Genomic DNA, 24,797 nt, shown 5'->3' on the forward strand with positions numbered 1-24,797 from the left:
AGAATTCAGCAAATGTGAATAAATGAATTATTTATAATGAGAGCTTATAATTAAGAGACATGTATTTTTAGATTGCAAAATTGCAGATTTTATTTACTTGATGCACAAGGTAGTGACAAAGAACTTCACATTTTGTGCATTTCTTTGGTCACCTTTTAGCAATAGAATGGATCACTCTTCACTTATGACTTTTGAGTGGACGTCTCTGCTCTTCACCCGCAGTTTGTTGACCTGGGACTCAGCAATGTCAGCCCTCTCCTCGGCCTCCTCCAGCTCGTGCTGGAGCTTGCGGAATTTGGAGAGGTTGATATTGGATTGTTCCTCCTGTGAATGGAAATGCATAAGAGAGAATAAGAAAATTTTGACTTTTTCTGATTCTCATTGCCTTTGCTACTAAAAGCAACTATAGGATTTCCTTTATGAGTGAGAAAGCAAAGATTTTGCTATTTGGTGATGTGGGAAGTATTTCAGAACAACAAGTTTGTTTTGGTACAAAAGATTTTTGTAATCATATATACAAAAGGTCCTTTAAAAGTTCATGGAAAATGCATATGGTGAAAAACTGCCAGTGTTTCAAAAATTTTTCACAGCAAAATAAACCTACCTTTTAATTACATTTCCATGAGCTTTTTGGAGTCTCCTTATACTTATTTAGGGGCAGGATACCACACAAGCTTGCCTCTCTTATTGAAGTATACTTACAACCTCCCTCCCTCACAAGACTCTCGCTTGACTGTCTTCCTGGAAAATTTAAGATGTTACAATGACAAGAGCTGACATTGTGGCATGGAAAGTAAAACTGGAGCCTGCAATGCTGTATCCCATGTAGGCTCCAGTTCATGTTCCAGCCGCTCCACTTCTGGTGCAGCTCCCACTGGTGCCCTGGGAAAAGCAGCAGAAAATGCCCCAAGTACTTGGGCTCCTGGGACCCATGTGGAATACCCAGATGAAATTCCTAGCTTCAGCATGGCCCGGTATTTAGTGTTGTGGCCATCTGGGGAGTGAACCAGTGGATGGGAAAACAATTTCTGGTTTTACCTCTCTCCCTCTCTAACTCTTTCAAGTGAATAAATAAATCTTTAAAAAAAAATGCCACAATGGCAATAGGCAGATCGAGGTGGAAGGGAGCTGATTCAATCTTGTTTCTATAAAACAAACTTTAAGAATAGGTACAATAATGGTGTTGCTTTGCAGAGAACCTTAACAGTGGTTTCAGAAGCGACAGGATAAAAAAGCTAACTGTAGTCAAATTGGAAAAAAAAAATCCTGTGATGGATTTATCATGAAGTTAAGAAAAGCTTAGGATCTAGTCTCTTGTGGGTTCTTGCATATTCTATGACTGCTGGGAATTGTAGAGTTTTCTAGTTAGGAAGGGAAGTACATTGCAACCAAGAAGTAGTTATATATTAGCTTGTCTGGAAAATTGCTTAAAGAGATTTCAGCAGAAAGCAGCCAGAATCCCTAAAGCTCTAGGAATTTGTGGCAACTTTTTCCCTTTCTAAATGAATATTCATTTTCATAGTACCTTTGTATTCCCAATGTTACACTCTTTGCCTTAAAGAAAGTCCTTTAAATTCTGCAAATTTCAGGCCCCATGAAGCCTGACTCTGGTCCTGAGCCTTTCTATTCCCTGTGGAGATACTCACAGCCTCTTCAGCTTGTCTCTTGTAGGCTTTAACTTTGCTTTGCAGCTTGTCCACCAAGTCCTGCAGCCTGAGAACATTCTTGCGGTCCTCCTCCGTCTGAAAGAGGCAGCAGATAGTGCCAATTATTTGAACTCAACTCATGATTTTAATTGCTTGAAAGCTGCAGGCCTGGAAACATGGGAAGGCTGGTCACCTGGTAAGTGAGTTCCTTCACTCTCCTCTCATGCTTGCGCAGGCCCTTAACAGCCTCGACATTGCGCTTCTGCTCACTTTCAACCTCATTTTCAAGCTCCCTCACCTGCAAGAGATCAAAGGCATGTAACACTGTGGCTGTAACTAGTCTCAAGAGCAGGCTGGAATCCAGTAACGGTGTGGACACCCACCCTGGCCTCCAGCTTCTGGATCTGCTTCTTTCCACCCTTGAGCGCCAGCTGCTCGGCCTCATCCAGGCGGTGCTGCAGGTCCTTGACCGTCTGCTCCATGTTCTTCTTCATGCGCTCCAGGTGGGCGCTGGTGTCCTGCTCCTTCTTCAGCTCCTCTGCCATCATGGCCGCCTACCCAGCAGTAAAACAGACTGAGTTAAGAGAGGGGAGAGAGCATGTCATGACCCAAGTCTGACCGCCCAGTGGGTTGCCCTGTGCTCACATCGGTGATGGCCTTCTTGGCCTTCTCCTCTGCGTTGCGGGCTTCCTGAACAATGTCCTCCATCTCTCCCTGGATTTGGGAGATGTCTGTCTCCAGCTTCTTCTTGGTGTTGATCAGGCTGGTGTTCTGATTAAAATTAATAAAAAATAAAAGAAGGAAAATACATTGAATTATATCATAACCCTCCACATTGTCATTGTAGCTAGGGTAACTTATTAAAATTGCAAAGATATGCCACTGTTTATTGAACAAATCCACCATAAACAACAAATGTTAATAGCACCTCTGATGGCTTCTAGGAATTTGAATTTGTATCTTTTTATATATATCCTTATGTTCCCACATGATACATGAATGTTATTTGATGGCTTATCATCATTGTCTATTTTATTCGCCTATTGATAGCATAGAGTTGGAAAAGACAAGATGGCTACTGGTGTCATTTACATGGATATTTGTGTTTCTTTATAAATGTTTCTAGAACTCCACATTGTTTCAAATCATTGATTGTACTAGTTTGTAATACATACTATACTTGTGAACCAGCGAGGTCCCAGTACTTACATCAACTGTACATTTTTCAGAACTCTAGGATGGTACTCTAGAATGATTATGCCTTATTTTATAAACAAGCTTATCTTCTCCAATCATCTTCAGCTTCCAAGACTGTCTTTGTTGAGTGATAGTCCCGTGCCTCACCTGAGTGTGCAGGAGCTGCACACGCTCACTGGCGTCCAGGAGCTCTTGCTCTGCCACTCTCCTGCTCCTCTCGGTCTGTTCCAGGGATGCTCTGAGCTCTTCAATCTCAGCCTGCATCAGGTTAGCTCTGCGCTCCACCATGGCCAGTTGTTCTTTAAGGTCATCTTGGCCTCTGACGGCATCATCCAAATGTAGCTGAGTGTCCTGCACAGAAAGAGAGAAAGATTTACGCCTGCTCCAGTTAAAGTGATTTAGGGTCATGTACACACTTTGATCTTAATAACTCAGGGTAGAAAACAGTCTGTAACTACATTTAATGGCAGAGTCTTTATAGGCTAGAGAAGCAGTTCTACTCAAACGAATATGATGTTATGTTTTAGATCTGAATCAGAAAAAATTAGATGGTTCAGTGGTGTTATTTTCTCTATTAAACAAGTGAAGTCCAGATAAATGAGGCAGTTTGATCATTCACATGTGGCTGATGTAGCTGATTACTTTCTGTCTTCCCACTTGTCACCTCTTTATCTTTTCTTCAGATGACAAAACAAACAAAAAACTCCTGTCCTGGGCCTTTCAGAACTAAGTTCTTTTTCAACTGTGTGTATAAAATTTTGTTATCTGGATTACTTAAGATTTATGGTCCTCATGCAACTTTAAAGTTCGAGTTATATGGTGTTGCCTAGACCATACCACACCATGTGTGTTTACCCCACAGCGTACCTTCAGTATTCCTTGTGTGTTTCTAAGATTCTTGATGGCCTCAGCAGCCTGGCGGTTGGCGTGGTTCAGCTGGATCTCCATCTCATTGAGGTCTCCCTCCATCTTCTTCTTGATCCTCAGGGCATCGTTCCTGCTCCTGATCTCCGCATCCAGCGTGCTCTGCATCGACTCCACCACTCTGAGATGGTTTCTCTTCAGCTGATCAATTTCTTCATCTTTTTCAGCAATTTTCCTGTCAATCTCAGATTTCACCTGATTCAACTCAAGTTGGATGCGAAGAATTTTGCCTTCTTCATGCTCAAGAGATCCCTTAATAAAAGCAACATGTAGGTTACCCAAAGAGCTTCTTCCCTCATATTGCAATGCTTTCTCTAAGAAGACATTTAAAAAAAAAAAACACACAAACTGTCATACCTCCTAATTTATCCTATTATTAGTTCTGCATTCCCAAGGTACAATTCATTTTTCACTGAATTATATGTGCTATCCTCTAAAGATTTACAACATGGGAGATCTCAATTGCTATTCATTTTTCAGTTTATTTATAATGTATGGGTGAGCAAATCAAATACGTACCTCTGCTTCCTCCAGGGCAGCCTGCAGTTCACTCTTCTCTTGATCAATCTGTTTCTTTACTTTCTCCAACTCGTGGATGTGCTTCCCACTCTCTGCGATTTGCTCAGTCAGATCAGAAATCTCCTCTGTAGTTTAACATAAAATATCAAAATCAATTGAGGGGAAATGAAAAATTCCAAAAATATATCCGTGCTCTCTTTGAAATAGGATGATTAGAATGACTCACGCTGTAAATTCTTATTCTCCCGCTTTAGGGTTTCAAGGTGATCCAGGGACTCCTCATAGGCATTCTTCACCTTGAACACTTCAGTGCTGAGAGAGCGGGACTCCTTCTGGGAGGCCTCAAGTTCAGCCTGAGTTTCCTCGTACTTGTGTTTCCACTCTGCCAGAACCTACAAGTACACTGAGAGTGAGCCTCTGAAGCCACCAGTGCTGTCTTTCTTCCCACAGGGAGCCCATCACCACGGGCTACCTTGTCGAAGTTCCTTTGCTTCTTGTCCAGCGCTGCGCAGGCAGCATTAGATCTCTCCACGTCAATCATGAGGTCCTCCACCTCATTCTGCAGCCGCTGCTTCGTCTTCTCAAGGGAAGCACATTTGGAATTCACAGCTTCCACGTGTTCCTCAGCATCCTGAAGACGCTGGGCCAGCTTCTTCCTGCAGAGTTGTTCAGAATGAATGAACATGAGCAGATTCAAGGACACCACAGTTAACTCTATAAAGCTGCTAAATAGGAAAGCACATTTTCTCCGGTGTTTATGCTCCTATACCCATAGGTTAAGTTTTTGTAAAATTGCTTCTCAGTACCCACTTTATCTCGTCTAGAGAGTTCTGTTTTCCCTGATGGGTTCTTATCTGTAACTGTCTCAGGTGTTGGCAAACATTCATGAAGTCATTTTGCATGTGTGTGTGTTAAAGGGGAGAGGATGCTCATGTGAGTGGAAAAGTGAGGTGAGGAAGTACTAGCAACCAGCAGTGGAAGTCTAGCAGTGAATGGGATCCTTAAATATTTTCCGATACATTCGAATAGAGAAACTGTGCCCCACAGTGACGTGTTCAAGGTCGTACAGTTAATAACTTCCTGGGCTCATGACTTCAGACACTAAACATTATTCCATTATTATATTTCACAAATATCCCATAAATTCTTATTTACTGCTTCCTTCGCCAATTTACCTCCTTCACAACCTCTCCCAGTTTGTTCCATGTGCAAGTCCTTGCCAGACCCTCTCATTTGGTTTAATTCTAATAACTGCTGAGACAGATCAAATTTTGGAAGGCTTTCTTCACAAAGAGTAAAATATTTTTTCCCAATTTTTATGTAACTCTTAAAAATGTTAATGCTGCAAACAGTATGTATAGTTTGTAAATAAATCTACTGATACCAGTTGTTATTTAAAATGATGACAATGTATTGTAGTCTTATTCTGAACATTCAGTACTCCAGCTAAGAAAAACCTGATTATTGTTAATTATAATTTTCATAATGGTATACCAGATAGTCTCAATATTTTCATTTTCCCTTCAATTTTATAAAATTAGTTATACTTAATATATGTATGTGTGTTGATAGTAATCTATTTAGGTGGAAAGAAATTTAAATGCTTCTGTACCAGAATAGAACAAAGACTGTGGTCCTGTCCTGCTGACATATAGTGGGCTGTAAGAAGGAGAATATGGCAGAATCTACCACCTTGCAATAAAACAGACTGAAATCCTTCACCTATTCAACATTTTTTCTTGATTTTTCTCTAACTCCCTCACTAAATGCCCATACTTGGCCTCCTCCAGCTCCTCCGTGCGCTGGATGGCGTCCGTCTCGTATTTGGTCCTCCACTGGGAAACCTCACTGTTGGCCTTGGACATTGCCCTCTGCAGCTCAGCCTTGGCTTCCTGCTCCTCCTCGTACTGCTCCCGCAGCAGGTCACAGTCATGGCGGGAGGACTGCAGGGCGTGGGCCAGGGCACTCTTGGCCTAGACCAAGAAAAAGTACATAATGTAAGTTTATGTTCTTTTGATATTCTCTGTGTGAAGTCAATAGTGTGTCATGTTGCACAGTTCAAGTGATTGAAAATTGAACATCTTAACTGTAGAAAGCTCACCTTAGTCTCTTCCTCTAGCTGCCTCTTTAATTCCTCAATCTGTTGTGTAAATGCTTGTTTGCCTCGGGATAGCTGGGAAACCATGGCATCTTTTTCATCTAGCTGCCGTGAAAATTCACCTGTGGAAAACAAAGATGAGTGATTTAGTTCTGTTGTCTGGGTGAAGGATAATTTAAAGAAAAGAATAACATTATGACCATTTTATGTCATATGATGAAAAGAATAGCTCAAAAGCATCAGTGCTGTTGAGAAGATTATTTTTTGCTTCTTCAAAAATGTCTGAGCTTTCTTTGTTATTTTAGGATGTGGGGTATTTTTTGAGTAAGGCTGAGGCACCAAAAATCTCCTGAGCCTAGATAGCTTCTTTCCACCCAGAATTATAGCTTAAAAGCATCGTATTTTGTTTTTATTTTTGTACCATCTCATAATAGAAAGATCAAGGAGTAACTTAGAAAAGATAAGTGGGTATGCAGAGCCCAAGAAATGCTTTGTGTTTCATGGGTAGAGACTTCGCCTTCATTCTTCACCTCTCCACAGGCCGCTAATGCTCCTTGACTGACCTGATTCCGTGTGCAGACGTGCCTTCTGGGCTGACAGCTCGTTGATTAGGCGCTGATGCTCTTCCTCCTTCGTTTTCACTTCACTAAGCTGATCCTCTAGAGTGCGGCACATTTTCTCGAGGTTTCCCTGTGGTGGGAAGTGGAAAACAAGAAAAGATAACGCACTTCTATTTGGAAGGCTGGGATTTGGAGATAGGTAATTACTGGCGGGAAGGGGCTGAGTTTTATTACTTTTCTATCAAAACCCTGTGTGGTGCCTAGGAAGTAGTAGAAGCATATAATTTTGACTAAATGCCAGACAACAAGATTGTCAAAATTAGACTGTTCTCTTTTGGAAAGAATGAATATATATGCTGCATCATGTAGGGTATGATTTTTGGATAAGACTTTCTTGTAATTGCATTCTGTCATGGAAATTCAGACAAAAATCTAAAGTTATTTCTACAAATAAGATATGAAAAGTTAGATGATTCAATTGTTAAACTTTTAACAATTTTTAAGAATAACTTAAACTTCAGATAACATCTAATGTTTTGTGCAGTTTCACTGTATATAGTCATACATAAACGTGGTTGTTTTGAATTGTTGCAAATAAAGATGAAGAGCAGACAAATTAATCAAGACCTTGGCTTTGGAGACGGTCTCCATGTTGCCGGCCAGGTCGTCAATCTCCATCTTCAGCTCGCTCTTCTCCTTCTCCAGCTTCTGCTTGACCCGCTGCAGGTTGTCAATCTGCTCCCCGAGCTCGGCCACGCTGTCTGCGTGCTTCTTCCGAAGAGCAGCCGCCGTGGCTTCGTGCTGCAGGGTGGCCTCCTCCAGGTCCCTGCGCATTTTCTGGAACTCGGCCTCCCGCTTCTTGTTCATCTCGATCTGGGCAGACGTGGCCCCACCGGCTTCTTCCAGCCGCTCGCTGATCTCCTCCAGTTCCCGGGAGAGGTCGGAGCGCTGCTTCTCTGCTTTGGCCCTGGAGGCCCGCTCTGCCTCGATTTCCTCCTCCAGCTCCTCAATGCGGGCCTGGGAATGATATGTCAACATTAATATGAAATCATGGTAACTTGGGTTTCCTGTACTTCCAAAGAAAGGTAGAGGTTATGACTTGCCTGCAACTCCTTGATCTTCTTCTGTAGCTGCATTGCAAGGGCCTGTTCATCTTCAATCTTGCTTTGCAGATTGGTCATCTCAAACTCCTTCCTATTAGAACAACACGTTAGCTCAAAGTCAGTTCTTTTACTGATCTTCTGTTGTATGTATAATTGAATTATTTCTACTGCTGGTGTTGGGGAAGTAAATAGTTCATGTTTTACAAGTCAATAATATACTGTTTTCATTAAATAAAAAAGCCATTAATGTCATTATCCATTCTTCTCACATGCTGTGAAGTAATATTTTAGAGATCTTTTGAACATGTATTTATCTGTAATGACATACAATAAGCAGATCACAGCTGAATTATACTTACTTTTTGAGTTTCTCATCAAGTTGCTGTTTGTCGTTTTCTATATCCATTGTGGATTCTTGGGCCAATTTTAGGTCTCCCTCCAGTTTCCTCTTGGCTCTTTCTAAGTCCATGCGAAGTTTCTTTTCTTGTTCCAGGGACCCTTCGAGCTAAATTTATAGTGAAATTTTAAAAAAAAATTCAGTTCTTACATACTGAGCCTATGCCACTAGCCTTCAGCGATATGCAGGAAAAATAAAAAAGGTGCAACAAATAGCATGAGAACTTTGTGATTTACTAGCCAGCAGTTAAGGGCTTCTGGGCATCAGTAATAGTTTCACGTCACAATTGTTTGTTTCATTTAAGGGGGAGTGTTTTATTTTTTACACTTACATCATCCACTTGCTGCTCTAGCTTGGTTTTAGCCTTGGTGAGGGTGTTGACTTTGTCTTCCTCTGCCTGCAGGTCGTCCAGGGTCTGCTGGTGGGCCTCTTGGAGGGCTTTCTTCTCCTTGGTCAGCTTAGCGATGTTTTCGTCCAGGCCTGCCATCTCTTCTGTGAGGTTTTTCACCTTCATAGTTTTGATAAAAAGTATTAACAGAAAAGTTAATGGAAACTTGTTGTCTTGATGCAAATACACTTATATCTTAGGATAGGGTCAGTCTGAGATTGAAAATGGAAACTTGGTTGATAAGAAATAGAAGCTAACGATAGAAGCAGTGAAGACTAAAGAGACGGCATAACTATGGCAGTGTTTTTCTTTCTGCTCTCCATAATTTTAAGATTAAACTTTCCATGAAGGTACTTGAGTAAGAAGGATATTGACAAATAATCTAAAATAGATCATGAATCAGACCTTGTTCTCTGTGGCATGCTTCTCCTTCTCGACCTTGGCCAGGGTCAGCTCAAGGTCATCGATGTCTTTCTTCAGCTCTGAACACTCATCCTCCAGTTTCCTCTTCTTGGCCGTCAGCTCAGCATTGATCTCTTCCTCGTCCTCCGCTCTCTCTGTCACCTCCTTGATCTTGGCCTCCAGCTGGATTTTGGTTTTGATCAGCTGGTCACACCTCTCCTCTGCATCAGCCAACCCATCTGCTTCCTAAAGGGAGAAGTTAAGCATTTTTATTTGGCTAATCTATATCTGTAAACACACAATAGTTTATTAAAAGATAGAAACACCAGTGACTACACGTTTGGTCAACACTTGCACCAATTTACTTGCCAACTTTGGAAAGTGAAATGGATAAAATGTTAATCATTTCAATCTACTGGAGTAGTATAATAACCTTTTCCCCCAATATCCATGGGTGGAAGGTCAAATCATAAAACTAGTCATCTGTCAAAAATCAACAGCTTACTAACCTTTCCTGCTTTAGAAAAGTCACTTATTTATTCCAGGACTTAGTTTTCTAACATTAAGTGTGGTTTCATTTAGCCTCTTTCCCAGTCTGATAAAAACAACAGCAATGCTATTTAATGCTCAGAAATGTTCACTAAAGAGAAAATAGTCTAATCTAAAAGAAAACCCTATAAAGAAAGAACAGCATCTAGGGGAAGTTCTATGACTTTGCACAGTGAAGTCAAGCTATTTATGAATGCACGTGTGAACAAAAGCAGCATAATATGTAGCTTTGCATCTGTTCCTTCTTTAGGTTTGAGTGTGAGTAATTTTGAAAGGCAAACAATCATAAGTGTTCCAGGGGAAATTATTCTTAAACCTTAAATTAAAGAACAATTCTCATACCTAGTCAGACAGGGTTTGGAAAATGAGATGTGGGTTAACTGTGCAATGTGTAATACTCACAGCTTGAACTTGGAGTTGTAAGTCATTTTTCTCTTGCATCAGAGCCACCATCTTTTCTTCCAGTTCCTTCCTTTTTGCCTCTGACTTAGCTAGCTCTTCTTTGGTTTTTTCGAATTCTTCCTTCATGTTGGCCATCTCCTTCTCTGTTTCTGCACTCTTAAGGAGAGGCTTGATCTTGAAGTACAGCTTCATCCAGGGCCAGTGCTTCACATTCATGAAGGCGCGGATGTTGTACTGGATGCAGAAGATGGACTCTCTGCATGAAAAGAAAAATAGATGTAAATGAAGAAGAATGTGGAAAGTGAGAAAAGTAATGACTACACTGGATTCCATTATGAAAGTGTGGGGAAAGAAGTCAGGTGCTTGGTCCCTCACCTCCTCTCCATCATCTTCTTAAACTCCACTCTTGTCAGGTAGCCTCTGCATATGGCTTGAGTTCGTGTGATGAGTTGAGCCAATTTTTCATCTCGCATCTCCTCTAGAAGTCCCAACAAGCCAGCTTTGAAGAAAACCTTGAAAAATAACACATGAAGTTTATTATTTCCATTCATGAGAAAATCAAAAATGATGAAGTTATGATAAATAGAAATTTAGGCTGGCGGTACCTTGGTGTGACCAAATTTGTACTGGGTATGGTCAACGTCAATAGACCCTAGAAGTTTCTCAGAAGCCTTCTTGCTGTCAATGAACTGACCCTCTGGGATCGCACTTGCATTCAACACCTTGTATCTGTCAGAATAAAAATAATATAAAAATGGGGCTTTTCTTCACTAAAATAAAAAGAACACTTAGTAGCTATTGAAAAGATGATAAATAATATTTTATGGGACAAAACGCCATTAAAAAATCAAGCAGTCCTTGATGTAAAATCTGAGACAATATATGTGACAAAATCTTATGATAATACAGTCCTAAATTTCCTTCTTTAGTGATCACATTTACAACAATTGAATTTCATTTTAAATGAAACAAATTTTCATTTAAAATCTTTGAATTATGTAGTGATCTTGTTATAGACTAAGGCATTGAAATGGAGAAATAATGAGACACGGACCTCTGCTTGAAGTCAGCATACAGGATTCTGCTTGGGAAGCCCTTCCTGCAGATGCGGATGCCCTCCAGCACCCCGTTGCACCGCAGCTGGTGCAGGACCAGTTCATGCTCCATGGCACCTAAAAAAAAGGAATATTTTCTATAACAGTCTAAACAGAAGGCACACTGGAGTCTCACTGGGATATCAGAAATGTCTTACCAGGAGTCTTAGTCTCATTGGGAATGAGGCAGCGTACAAAGTGGGGGTGGGTGCTCCTCAAGTTGGTCATCAGCTTATTTAAATTCTCCTATAAAACCATATGAAATGTTTTAAAGTAATTTCTAGTTGCATCTACATAAGAGTCCCCATCAGTGATCCATGTTAATTTTGCTCCAGTTGCACATCCTAATGAGCCACCTCAAAGCTAACCTAATCACAATGGCCTGAAGGAATGTCCATGTGGAGTATTGGTAGGAAAGTACAGATTCCACACAATCGGCCCATGTCGGTTTGTGATTCTAAAGCACTTGCTGGTCAAAGAACATTTGTGTTGGGACTTTGGTCAGATGGAGTAAATGCAATGGAGGCAGTATTTGTTTCTAAAAGTGGGTTTGATTTTGTGGGAAGATTGTTCAATGCCAGATCTCTTAGTTCTGGAGATTAGCAGAAAGGGTACATTTGTCTTTTTTTTGTTGTTGTTAAAATTTTCCAGATTTTTTTAATACATCACTTCTTTCTTAACTTTTAACTTAGAGATCTTAATTTTTTTTCTGTTAGGATAATTTTATATTTTTTTACAAAAATATTCGTCTAAAATTCAAGAGTATACTGTACCCTGAAAAGAGCTGACACCGTCTGGAAAGAAGAACCCTTCTTCTTGCCACCTTTCTTTCCGCCACCACCACCCTCTGAAAGATAAAGCAAAGTTATGACTATTTGTAACAGTTCTTTTAGGTATTATCCATAGACATCAGGACTGCCCAAATTCCCTTTGAGGTTTAAGTTGGCACTTATTCACATGCATCATTCCTGTTCGTCTTTCCATATCTCTTTGCCCTCGATTTTAGATTAAGAAAATATAAATACTGTTTCACCCTCTAAGCATTCTGGGAAAAAAATAAGAAAATGAAACAAGTAAAATGAAAGAATTGTGAAAAAGGTAGCTGTAAATAGGGGATAGGAGTCCCCTATTCCAAACCAGCATGTCGATTCCCTGAAGCAATTGCCTCAGACGAAGTGGTAACTCCACTCCAGTACCCCAGAGTAAACGGAGTTGCCTGCTTGGTCTCAGCTCTGTGAACCTCTGCTCCCTGAAGGGCAGTCCTGTTTCCCATAATTCCACATTGTTACTTGCACACCTAGTCTTTGAGCACTTAAGGGAACAGAGCTTTAATTTCCCAAGCACCAGGGCCCTACCAATGATTTTCTTATCTCCAGATTAGCTGGGTCCTTGAAGGAATCAATACTATTATGTATGTATGGTTCTGAGTAAATCACTCAGCCTCTTCAAGTCTCTGTTTTTTCACTGATGAAATGAAATCATTCACGGTGTCAATTTCAGCTCTGAAAGTGTGTGATTAGAAGACTGTATCACAGTTATTAAATATGCTTCAATTCATTGGACCCATATTGGCCCGTATTTTTAATGTTAGGTTTTGCTGTAACTGTACCCTGTCTCTGATAAGCAATGTATTTTTATTTTGTGATTCTTGGAACTCACTGATGTTGTTTAAAATTACCTTCACCAGTTTGCGCCCCAGAGAAGAGGAAAGCCAGAGTCTTCATTCCAGACTTCTGGTAGAGCCCGACCACTGTCTCATTCAGGGGGTCCTTGTTCTTGTCCAGCCAGCCAGTGATGTTGTAGTCCACGGTGCCCGCGTAGTGCACCAGCGAGAAGTGGGCCTCGGCCTTGCCTTTGGCAGGCTTGGGCTTCTGGAAGTTGTTGGACTTGCCCAGGTGTTGTTCATACAGCTTGTTCTTGAAGGAGGTGTCTGTGGCCTTGGGGAACATGCACTCCTCTTCCAGGATGGAGAAGATGCCCATCGGCTGAAAAAAGGAGAAATGGTGTGATAAAATGTGTCTCTCAGAAAATTATGCTCCAGTGATTTCCATGGTTAATGGAAATCCACATATACAATGTTTCAAAAAGAAGCCTTGGAACAATAAATTAAATAAGCCTCCATGATGATCTGCGGTCTGCTATTGGAGTATGGAACAATTATTATGTACCAAGAATATATGGGAAACATTTGCTAGAAAGACAATGAAAATGTCCATTTGTGCTTTGGCAGACTTTGTTCAGTATGTAAAATCCAAGTCTGTCATACAGTTTCCAGACTGAACTTTTATTTCATGTGTGTATATCTGAATATTTTTTTCCTACTGACTCTTTAACTTCCTTCCCCTCAAATCTAGACATGATAAAAATTTGAAGAGAAGAGAAATTGTGTATAATGACTAAAAATGAACTATTCTGAGGAGAAAAGTGCATCCATCTCCTGTTGTGTCATTAAAACTCTTTGTACTTTAAGCTCTGCTCCCCACCCCTCCACTGTGGACTTAAGTGATGGTAATTTGGTTTTGCTTTCTAAGCAGTTTGTCTCTTTTCAGTGGCAAATTCTATGTGAAAGATTGAAAGAAAATTCAACATTGATGATTTCACAAATTCGCAAATTGCCTCTCAAAAGCTATTTTTGATTATCCAGAAACTGAAACACTAGAGAAGAAAATGAATGCCTTTCCTGAGCACCACACAGTTTTCATGAATAATTGAAATCTTACATGAGCAAATCTTTTTCAAGTCACACAGACCTAATCTGCTTTTATGCTCTTATTGCCATGATTTTGTGAATTTTGACCTGAGCATTTGGTGTTTTCTTGGATATCAATTGCATTTATTTCCTCCTTCCACTGCTTAGGGTAAGGTTCACACATACAAGTATACTTTATTAATGCCTGTAGGATCACATTGAGCTCCCAGTACACTTTTTAAAGTATTTAATGATTGCTTGATGAGTTGTAACATATCCAAATCTAGCATAACTATTGCTCCATCCCCTTGATAATGGAGCACTCAGGACTCATTTTCTAGCTAAGGTCATATTGAAGTTTGGTATTTATTCAGTAGTCGTCATGAATTGAGAAGCAATTAATGACTGTAGTAGTTGAAGGGGTAACCATCCAACCTCTATGCTGCCTTGCTACAAATAAGGGATGAGACATGCACAATACATTGCCATGGGTACACCAGGGCTAATTACAGTACTCAGAGGACTTGCTGTAATTTTGTCCTTTTCTACCATATGCATGAAATCATATAGGAATAAAAGAGAGTGAGGTGATTATATGGAGAAATGCAATTCCACGTATATATGTTATAATCATTTTTCTGCCAACTACTACCTTTATTCATTAATAATACCACCTGTGACATGCCTCCTCATGATTGATCAGTGTACACAAATGTGACACGACACACAACTCTTCTTTGAGAATTGGGATTGTAGTTAAGCATAGGGAAGTGAGCAATTTTTTTTCCCTAATCAGAAGGTTTGAAAAGTCATACGAACCTTCTCGATGAGCTCGATGCAGGCAGCCAGGTCCATCCCGAAGTCAATGAACTCCCACTCGATGCCTTCCTTCTTGTACTCCTCCTGCTCCAGCACGAACATGTGGTGGTTGAAAAACTGTTGCAGTTTCTCGTTGGTGAAGTTGATGCACAGCTGCTCCAGGCTGTTGAACTATAAGAAAGCATAAATACAGGAAATTACGCACACGTATTTGTGTCTATAGAGATGTCGCCAATATTTTCTTTTGAATTTAAAACATATTAGTTTACTAAACATTGATTGTTTTCTTCATAATTTTAAAGAAAGGAGAACTGAGTCCTCAAATGCTTTGCTAAGTAACTTCATGAAATCACACATATTAAGCAATGTACTATTTGTTAAATGAAGAGTCTTAAAAATTCCCTTAGAATAATTTAAGAAAGTGTTTTTATACTCATCTGCTTGGATCCTGGCTAGATTTTGAATATGCTAACCTTTCATGGATTATTCCATGAGACTTCTAGACTTGAAACAATAGAATTCTCTCTCTTTCCCTATTTATACTTATTTACTTATTTTCATATCTCTTCAAAGAGCCTTTCGACAAGGACTACAGTTTGTACTTTTTGTAAAGATAATTTTGATTGCCTAATGAGATTGATTTAATGACTGGCGATTTAGGTTTGCTGATTTTCTGCTTACATCAAAGTCTGTTCTCTACTCACATCAAAGATCTCAAAGCCTGCAATGTCCAAGACCCCAATGAAGTACTGCCTGGGCTGCTTGGTGTCCAGCTGCTGGTTGATGCGGGTGACCATCCACAGGAACATCTTCTCGTAGATGGCTTTGGCCAGAGCGCCCACTGCATTGTACACCTTGAAGAAGAGAGGTGGTTTAGTTTTATGAATTGGTTGAAATGCAGAACTCTCGAGTCTCCTGTGGTTCAAATGAACAAGGGGGTTTAAGTCAGGTTTACCTGCTGCACAGTCTGGCCTTTGGTGACATACTCGTTGCCGACCTTGACCCTGGGGTAGCAGAGGGCTTTGAGCAGGTCAGCAGAGTTCAGACTTGTCAGATAAGCAGCTTTGTCAGCAACTATGGAACAAGCGGAGAACAGTTAAACTGGCTATGACTTGCACAATGGAAAAATGTGAATGATGATGACAAAGAAGAAAGGTTTCTCTCAAAGACTCGTGCACAAATGTGAAACCTATTCATTTGTTCATGTTTCTTCAAGGCATTGTCACCATTCACACTAATATCAGACAGTTCTTGTAATGATAAACTATAGTTTGAGGGATCAGTTTTCTGTAGGATATTTAAAATATGGTGAAAGTAGACCACAGATAAAATATAATTTGAGAAATCCTAATATAGTAGTGGTAGGAGAATTGAGATTTCTATTTCATTTTGTGCATGTGGGCACATATATTACGCACTGGAACAGAAAAAGGTTGTACTTGCATGGCAAATTTTAGCCTACAAGAAGTCGATGAAGAATGGAGTGGACAGAAATCACATATCTCCACAAATCTGCTCATTTAACACATCAGACAGTGTATCATTCATTTCCTTCCCTGACACTTTCACACCTCAGAAGATAGGTCAAAGAAAGTAAAAATACAGCCTCTACCTCTGGAAAACTCGTGGTGTTGGTTCTGAGGAAAGAAAGATAGCAATAGGGGTGTTACCTTCAGTGCCATCTGGCTCAGCCTGCTCTTCCCTTTGCTTTTGCTTGAATTTCAGGTTCCCATAGTGCATCACAGCCCCAGTGAGCTTGTAAATGGCCACCTTTTCATCGGAGGTGAAACCCAGGATGTCCACCGCACTCTGTTGAAAGAGGTGAATTTCATTACCTCTTCATTATCACTATGACAGACTCCCCCAAGACACAGCAGCCTGCGTCCCCTTTTCCCTCATCATGCCTTGTCTCAGACTAGCATTTTGCCATTTTCAAAAGACACTCATAGTCCCTTGGGTAGTAGGGATGTTATGAGACTTCTCCACACTTGCTCAGTTGGGACTCAAAGCCATTTTTCCATAGCAGCTTGCCCTTGTTCCTTAGGCACATGCTCCTAATGGTCTCTTGACATACTGACCAAGAATGATCAGTAAGATAAGGAAGAATAAAAAGAAGCAACTAGGCAAGGAATGCCACAGACCTAGCATTCATTACAGACATTTAAAGATTTCTAATGCATGTGGCAGAAGGGCTTTGAAATATCCTATAATACTATTCCAGGTGTAAGAAAACCTAAAAGGTTATATTGCCTATTTATAATCTTTCTATTTTTTTTTACAATTATCAGGATTTAATTACAAATAGGAACAGATCTAATAAGGGGAACTGTTGTGCGTTGGAAAATGAATTGGTCTTTTCCTGCTTTGTACTCATTACTTACATCTGTGGCCATCAGCTCTTCCTGGTCATCAATGCTGGGCACAGTAATTTCACCTTGGCTGACAAAGGCGAAGTCGTAGGGGTTTGTGGTGATTAGAAGCATTTCTGAATACAAGGAAAGGAAAAATATTCAGAGTTACTTTGGTCATCAAAAATAACTCAGTGGGATTTCTTAGCTTCCTTGGCAGAAATACATCAAAAATACTTCTCACCAATAAGCTCTGGCTTCTTATTGGACATGATTTGATAAAATATATGGTAGCTTCTTTCAGCCTTTAGCTGGAAAGTAACTCGAGACTTTTCTAGCAGATCTGGAAAGTCAAATTAAGCACACTTAAGAGAAAAGGCCACAATTGAAAAATTAAGCATTTGAAAATGTCACACAATATAAGTAAGGGCAAGAATTTCCTATATGTATTCCCAGAGAAAAAGATTTCCAGCCACTAGTATTTATTAACTTACATGTTTCAATATCTGCAGAAGCCAGTTTGCCTGTGGCACCAAAATGGATTCTGATGAATTTACCCTTAAAAAGGCAAAGGGAGGGTTATTGTACATATTAAAAGTTGAAGCTGTTTCTTTAGTTATGAACCAAATAGATGGAAAAGGTACTGACACTAGATGTATGGAAGTGCCCATGTTGATTCTCACATGAAGAGGAAGACCAAGACACTTACAAAGCGAGAGGAGTTGTCATTCCTCACGGTCTTGGCATTGCCGAAGGCCTCCAGTAGGGGGTTGGCACTGATGATTTGATCTTCAAGGGTCCCCTTAAGAGAAATGAATAAGACAGATAAAGAGACCCTAGAGAGGATGAGTTGCAGTCTGTTAAAATAACTTCTCATTGTCCTCTTTCCCTTGCATTTTGTCTCTGTGCAGTATTCTGTATCTTTGAGCTTTCTAACATGAGTCAAAAGGATGGCAGATTGGGGAGTGGGATGCTCCAGTGGTGTGTCTTTGATTTCTGTTTCCCTCAGGCCCACTTTTCCCTCCTAACACATGGGTGTGGAAATGTAACGCCTGTTCCACTTACACTGACTTATCCATTTTATTCTTGCAAACCCTTCCAAGAGTTATTTTCCAAATTCTGACATCACATGTAATTGGTTACTGTAGTTTTGAGGTACTTTGATCAGGTTTTTTAAAAAATCTGTTCTTTCCTCCATCTTTGAATGAATATCATACCCACCTGCATTTTTCCAGGAGTGGGTTCCTCCTTCTTCTTGTCCCCAGTGATTGCAATTGTTGCAAAGTACTGGATGACACGCTTCGTGTTCACAGTCTTCCCTGCACCGGATTCTCCACTGTAAAGTCCGAAGGGAAAAACAGTCAGAATGTAAGGCAGTAGTAACCACCACAATGGTCAAAACCCAACAGAAAGAAAGCTATGAAATTACTTACGTAATCAGGATTGACTGGTTCTCACGATCTGTGAAAAAGAAACAAGATAATATGAAACACATATACAGCACCTAGACTAACAGTACTTGAAAAACTCAGTTGTCTTTTACAACTCCCACTTACAAAAACTATGTAATTTTGTGTTTTGCTTTTTGTATGATTTTTAAAATAAATAGTAAAAGATGTGCGATTATGTACCTTTAATGTAATTAAAATTAAAACATGTTGTTTCACCATTTTACCCATGAGAATAATCTGTGGCTATCAGATAAATAACATTTTCATGTTCCATTTCGTCACCTGTTCATAGTTCAAAATTCTGTCATTTGTCAGTGTCCAATCCAAAGTTTCACATAGTGCTTGCCATAGTTTGTCACTCTGAGATTTCTCAGCTTAGTTTTTAGGCAAGATGATATTTTAGCTATAATTAAAATGAAGAGTTGATGCCTAAATTTGGGTAATTTAAAATTAGAATTAGCACTAATTAATTTGGACTTTAGAAATCTAAGGAAATTCTCTATATTTTTGGAACTGGTGCATTCTATTCTAAATATTGCTCCCCAATTTTATTATTACTGTCATCATGTTTGTGCCAAGCATTTTATTCTCAAAGAGCTGACTATGTCTCCTTTCTTACCAGTATACAACTATTTTACCCATGGCTATAGAAATTGCAATTATGGACTTACCAGTCAACATGAACTGGTAGGCGTTGTCAGAGATGGAGAAGATGTGGGGCGGGGCCTCCTGGCGCTTTTTGCCTCGGTAGGCCGTCACCACCTCGGGGTTGTACACCGGCAGCCACTTGTAGGGGTTGACGGTGACACAGAAGAGGCCTGAGTAGGTCTACAGGAAAGGACAGAGTTTCGCAGTTATTGATTGCTTCAGTAATCTACCTTAGTATCCTGGTGTCTGGGCCAGGGGTGAGAGCCCTAAGTACTGTGTTAATTCTCCTCATGGTGAAGAGTTTATCCACTTGTTGCTGTCCTTTCTCACCGGCTGCTGTATAAAATGCTTCTGTTTTCCAACAAACCCAGTTTGTTTTTACACATGTACATTTTCAAATCTATCAGAATTTACAACATTAACCAAATGATGGGTCTTAAGCAAATATTGCAATAGTAAAATCTGAAAATAGAGGCTCTAATTTGTTCGAGCAAACACAGTAAGCACACGGGGTGAGGAAGTTTGCAGGGGCACTCACGTAGATCATCCAGGCTGCATAGCGCTCTTTGAGGTTGTATAGCACAGCAGGCTCATGCAAGTGAGTCATCATGGCCATGTCCTCGATCTTGTCATATTTGGGAGGGTTCATGGAGAAGACTTGGTCCTCCTTCACTGTGACAGTCTGTTAAGAAAGCAAGGAGCCAGTGGGTACCAAGAAAGGAGTAGATATGGATATCGATTATGTCCCCTCCCTCCCTCTCTCTTTTCTTTACATACAGCACCAGCTTCTGTCTTCACAGTCACTTTTCCCCCTTCCCGGCTCTGAACTGTGCTTTTCACATAGGACTCCTTGGGGTCCACCACAAAGACAGAATTCTTGGCATCGAAAGGCTTGTTCTGAGCTTCAATTCGCTCTTTTTCAGACTTGCGGAGGTAAGGGGCCGCCTCCCCAAAAACAGCCATATCAGCGTCGGAACTCATGGCTGCAGATTACTGGTGGCAGCTCAGCGCAAGGTGCACCTAGGGGGAGACAGGGCCAGACAATGAGGCAGAGTTAGGCTGAATGATTGTCTGATTTCACTTTCACACATTTCATTTGCTGCACTAGCTTCCAGGCCTCTGCCTTTAGGGACCACTCCTGTGTGCTGTGTCAAGGTGCTGAGAAAGCAGGGCATTGACTTGCGTGGAGTCCCCCATTATAGCCTAATTTCTGTAAAATGTAAGTCTCCATGCGATCCTCTATTTTATAAACCTTAGCTGAGAAATGTAGAGGAGCTGATACTCAAAATTGGCAACATTTGAAGTTCTCTAAGTGTGTTCACAATCTCTCCTGTTTGCTTTCTTCCTCCCCTCCCTCCCCTTCCCTCCCCTCCCTACTCTTCTCCTCTCCTCTCCTTTCCTTGTCACCCCTCCCACGTTATTTACATTGCATTGATCTAGACAACACTTTCCAATAGTTTTACAATCTAATGAACCAATTTTAAAAATTCAAATATGGAGGCAAATTTTCCTCCTGCTTCAGATTACTAAAACTGGTTGTGAAAAGGTTCACCTGTTCTTTCAGGACACGTGTCCTGGTTGAAAACACCTAGCGGGCCTGAATGGACTGACTCCCTGTTAACTGGCAAATAATAGGTCAGTAAAGGGGAAGAGAAAAATAGTGAAAGATAAAAAAAAAAAAAAAGATTTTGTCCTGGGTCAAAGTTCAGTCTCATGCTTTTTTAAATTGTGTGAAAGGAGTATTATTTAAACAAAAATAACTTGTTCTGAGGTTCTTGGAGAAAAACAGTTGAATGTTTAATGAAATTTCATAGCGATTCTTTACTTTTAGTCTGCCTCTTTTTTTTTTTTTTTGCCTTTTTAGTTGAATTTCAGCAAACTGGTTGTTTTCTAAAATCTGATTCTTACTGTTTGAGGTTTGTGTATTTGTCTCTATCCCTCCCTCTCTCTTTTTAAAAATGTTAATCTTCTAAATAGCTCTTCTGAACTTGATAGCCAGTATAAAGTTTCAAACTCAGATTAACTTAAAACATTTTCCCCACCGACAAGTTAATTATGAGAAAATAAAATAAGCCTTGTAGCTGTGAGGCAAGGACAGAATGAGTGGTCAGAGTAAAACAAAGCGATGCCGTGGAGTGGGGGAGAGTAGTTTGTGGAAAGCAGTGTCATGGCTATCCCACGACTGCCATGACAACAGCCTAACCTTCTGTAAGCTTTCCATAAAGTGTTGTGTTCTGTCATCCGCATTAAATTTCCTCTCGCCTTAGAATGTTAGACACAGAATTTGCCACTTACTCTACCTCTGGAATCAATCTTGTCTGTGAAATTCTGCTAATGATATGGCAAAATTCAGGCATTTTCAGGGCACAGATACTGGAACATCTAGGATTAGAGTTCTTTCACTGAAGAAGTGCTGTTCTATTACATTTTTTGTTTTGTTTTTACACTAGGCAATTGTCAGTTAACACATGTAGATTACTACAGTGTAGTCAGTTTACAAACACAGAAAGGATGTTATCTTTCCTATCTTAATGCTTACATCAGTCACCCCCCACTTTTTGAGTCACAAGTGCCAGTGGATCTCAAGTATATTTCATGAAGTTCATGAACTCACTCACATAGTTTGTTCAAGTTTGAATAAGGAATATTTCCACATCAACACTGTTTTCTGTTCTTTTCTAAATTGGTATAGCTGTTGTCTTAAATATAAACTCATTTAAAACAATACTTGACATAGAGTAGATTTTCATTATTATATATACTCCTAACATAATACTAAAAGTACATGTCTCAGTATGAGCAGATGTGGGATGGGGTTGGGGGTGGTGTCCATTCAGTGCTTTGATTCTGTGGTGGAGTCTTTGAAAACCCCTGACTTAGATCGCAGGGGGCAAGAGCCGGAGGGACCTCAGCAGCCCACTAAAATCCAGCCACCTCAATGTACTGATGAGGACACTAAAGTCCAGAAAGGTAAAGGGTCATTCAGTGTCACAGGGGTGGTAAGAGGTGGTGCCGCCACATGAGTCCTGTTCTCCTAATCCAGGTTCACTGCTAATTCCATGGCAACACATTGTATTTCAATTTCAATAAAAATGAACTGGCTTGACCCAGGCAGCTGAAATCAGTAAAAAGCCTGGATTGGCACCTAAATGTTTTTACTTGCACATCAATGAATTATTGGTTTACCATGTTGTTTCCCTGATACATGCTATTGGCTAAGTGGGAACAGTAGTTCACATAAAATTTTACATGTGATGGTTGCATTCTCTCTGAGATTCTAACAATATGTGGGAGAGAAATTTCATAAAAAGTTTGGTTAAGCGGCCTGAAAGTCAAAATCATCTAAGAAGCCATTTGCTACACTAGGAAGTAAAATGGTAGCTCACTAAGATGTAGCAATGCAGAGATCCCTTTGTTCGTCAGAGCATAATAATAAATCGTTCTTACCTCTTGTCGTACCAGATGGAGAAGGTGGCAGGTTCAAAGCAGAGACTACTGTTGAAACAAAAAACAAAGAGAAGGCAAGAGACTTTTTTTTCCCCATTTCATCACAAAATATTAGCAACTATATTAGACCACTATCCTCAAGAATATTGTAAAGTAAAACTAGGCATTGCCCTTAACTGAGAAACCATTGTCATTAGGAATGTAAAACTCGCCAAGTGTTCTTCCACATACACCTACCCTTAGAATTTTGAGGAAGGACGGGGCAGGGGCATCTCAGCTCCACTTTTATAGACACTGTTCTGCAAACACAGCAGCCACCTCAGCTGTCCTAGCTGGGAACCTACTTGGCAAAACCTTTTTTGGCAATCTCTTTGCACAATATTCACTGACTGTGGCTGTGAATGGATATAATTAGAAATATTTCTTGTCACCTATAAATAATTTGACAGAGGATGATCTAGGGTTCTGTATAGGCATTTGATAGGGGATGGGGATTCAGGGCTTCTCGCGCTGTTTCTCCAGCTTGGCTGTTGCATCATTCATCACAGAATTCAAAGCCAGTTTCGCACTTACTCTCCTATTAAATTGGTCTGACAGAATGAGCCAGCATGAAGAGTTTAGGACTAATCAATTTGTTAGTGCTTAGAATCATTAAGAAGTCTGGGATGAATTTTAGATCCAACACTATGATTGGAAGCAGTGAGTGATAGATATTAAGACAGAAAATTCCCAGCTAGAGTTTGGAGTTTAGAAAGATGGGCGATAGATTCTTTTAGAGTCTGATAGTCTAACCACGAAGGGTAAAGTGAGTTCTAAGATTAGGCAGTGGTGATGGACCAGTCGGGGAGGCATAAAGGAGTTAGACTGGATATAAACACCTCTGTTGCCTCCTGAGGGACTTGCCGTGAACGTCTCTAGCTTAAGTGTTTCCACTGAGGATGCTGTGTGATGTTCCATGCACATTTCCACTGTGCAATAGGAGGAGATACAAGCATGCGCTCCTAGTTCATGGGCAGACTCTCATGACTAGCTGGAGCTCAAATGAGGTGGGTACTGCATTTCTTTTTTAAGGTGGGAGGAAAGCATGGATTCCGCAGTCCTCTCCCTATGGACTGAGAAGATAGCCGGACCATCGCATATTGTTGTAATACTTGTAAATAAGGTTGTGATGCTTTTGCCATTCAGGCAGCTATTGCTGAATATGACAGGAAATCTACCCACTTTGGGTCCTGATGATCTGGAATGATATTTTCAACTATCATCTGCTGGCTTAAATTACTTATTAATGAGATCCCTGTTTTTCTAATCCTATTGATTTATAATTTCCCTTTAACACATTAACAAATTGAAATTTTTATATTTTAAAAATTTATTTTGATGTAGGTTTTTAGGTTTTATCTTATTTATTATTATTTTTTTTAGATCTCCATGGACATGACTCACAGAAATCTGGTAACATATACAAATAATTAGACTCTAAGTCAGAAAGAAATGTGTTCTGACTTTTCACAAATTATTTATTTTTAATTATTTAAGAACCTCTATCTGGATTATAGACTTAATAAGTATTTATTAAACATATGTACAACATTTGGAACTGAAAGATGAAAGAAGAAAATGTGGATGGGACCAAGACAAATAGGGTGAGTTATAGACTTACAGCTAATGAGAACTCCCTGCCTAAAAGTCAGAGCTTTGATCCATTATAGATATGATCATTCAGATCTTGAAAGCTCTGAAGCAGGACAATCATATTCTAGTGGCAGCTAACACAGACCCTTAGGAGTGCAAAAGAGAACCCGGTAGAGCTTGGACCAAGAGAGAAGAGAAGCAAAGCTGAATGAGAAAGGAGACATTTCCCTTAGACTTCTTCCTCTAAGGCTTGTCTGTTTAGAAAACATGGGAAGTGATTGCTAAGGTCTTTTTGTGTTTCTTTATGATTAGCTGTTGGGGGGGGGATGGCTTTGTCTAACCTGAGAGTTATTTTGGGTGCTGTTTTTAAGCAGCGTGGGTAAAAGCTTTTCTCTAGCATCACCTCCCTTCCCCATTATCCTCACAAATTAGAAAAAATTATATAGGTTTTTGTGAACTTGTACTTCTTAATTTATTAAAAACA

General features: G+C 40.1%; 1 protein-coding gene across 1 annotated transcript; it reads right to left on the reverse strand.

Moving 5' to 3' along the window:
• Positions 1–64: 64 nt before the first annotated feature.
• On the reverse strand, positions 65–22,819 carry MYH4 (myosin heavy chain 4). Its single transcript, XM_008270722.4, has 39 exons — positions 22,682–22,819; positions 20,012–20,254; positions 19,773–19,916; positions 19,258–19,414; positions 18,569–18,596; positions 18,357–18,471; positions 17,845–17,937; positions 17,630–17,693; positions 17,380–17,478; positions 17,169–17,272; positions 16,458–16,596; positions 15,743–15,861; positions 15,492–15,641; positions 14,788–14,958; positions 12,958–13,264; positions 12,053–12,126; positions 11,438–11,525; positions 11,240–11,357; positions 10,791–10,914; positions 10,561–10,697; positions 10,186–10,441; positions 9,238–9,480; positions 8,776–8,952; positions 8,407–8,552; positions 8,048–8,138; positions 7,572–7,961; positions 6,948–7,074; positions 6,388–6,506; positions 6,063–6,259; positions 4,759–4,942; positions 4,513–4,678; positions 4,287–4,411; positions 3,711–4,019; positions 2,991–3,194; positions 2,292–2,417; positions 2,030–2,200; positions 1,840–1,944; positions 1,647–1,742; positions 65–324 (listed from the first exon to the last, which is right to left on the reverse strand). Exons 2-39 carry the CDS (start codon positions 20,213–20,215, stop codon positions 172–174), a joined length of 5,820 nt encoding a protein of 1,939 aa, XP_008268944.1. The 5' UTR covers positions 20,216–20,254; positions 22,682–22,819; the 3' UTR covers positions 65–171.
• Positions 22,820–24,797: the final 1,978 nt, after the last annotated feature.

Source organism: Oryctolagus cuniculus, chromosome 17, assembly GCF_051225735.1.
Source record: "Oryctolagus cuniculus isolate XC-2025 breed Fujian yellow rabbit chromosome 17, ASM5122573v1, whole genome shotgun sequence".
In the NCBI taxonomy this organism is placed as follows: Eukaryota; Metazoa; Chordata; class Mammalia; order Lagomorpha; family Leporidae; genus Oryctolagus; species Oryctolagus cuniculus.

Bases quoted from the DNA above. Each gene is read 5' to 3' on its own strand.
- MYH4 (XM_008270722.4), bottom strand. From the start codon at position 20,215: ATGAGTTCCGACGCTGATATGGCTGTTTTTGGGGAGGCGGCCCCTTAC. The intron at 3,195-3,710 runs GTACGCTGTGGG...CTTTCTGTGCAG, and splicing joins ACACACAAGGAATACTGAAG to GACACTCAGCTACATTTGGA. The intron at 2,418-2,990 runs GTGAGGCACGGG...AATTTTAATCAG, and splicing joins TGCAGCTCCTGCACACTCAG to AACACCAGCCTGATCAACAC.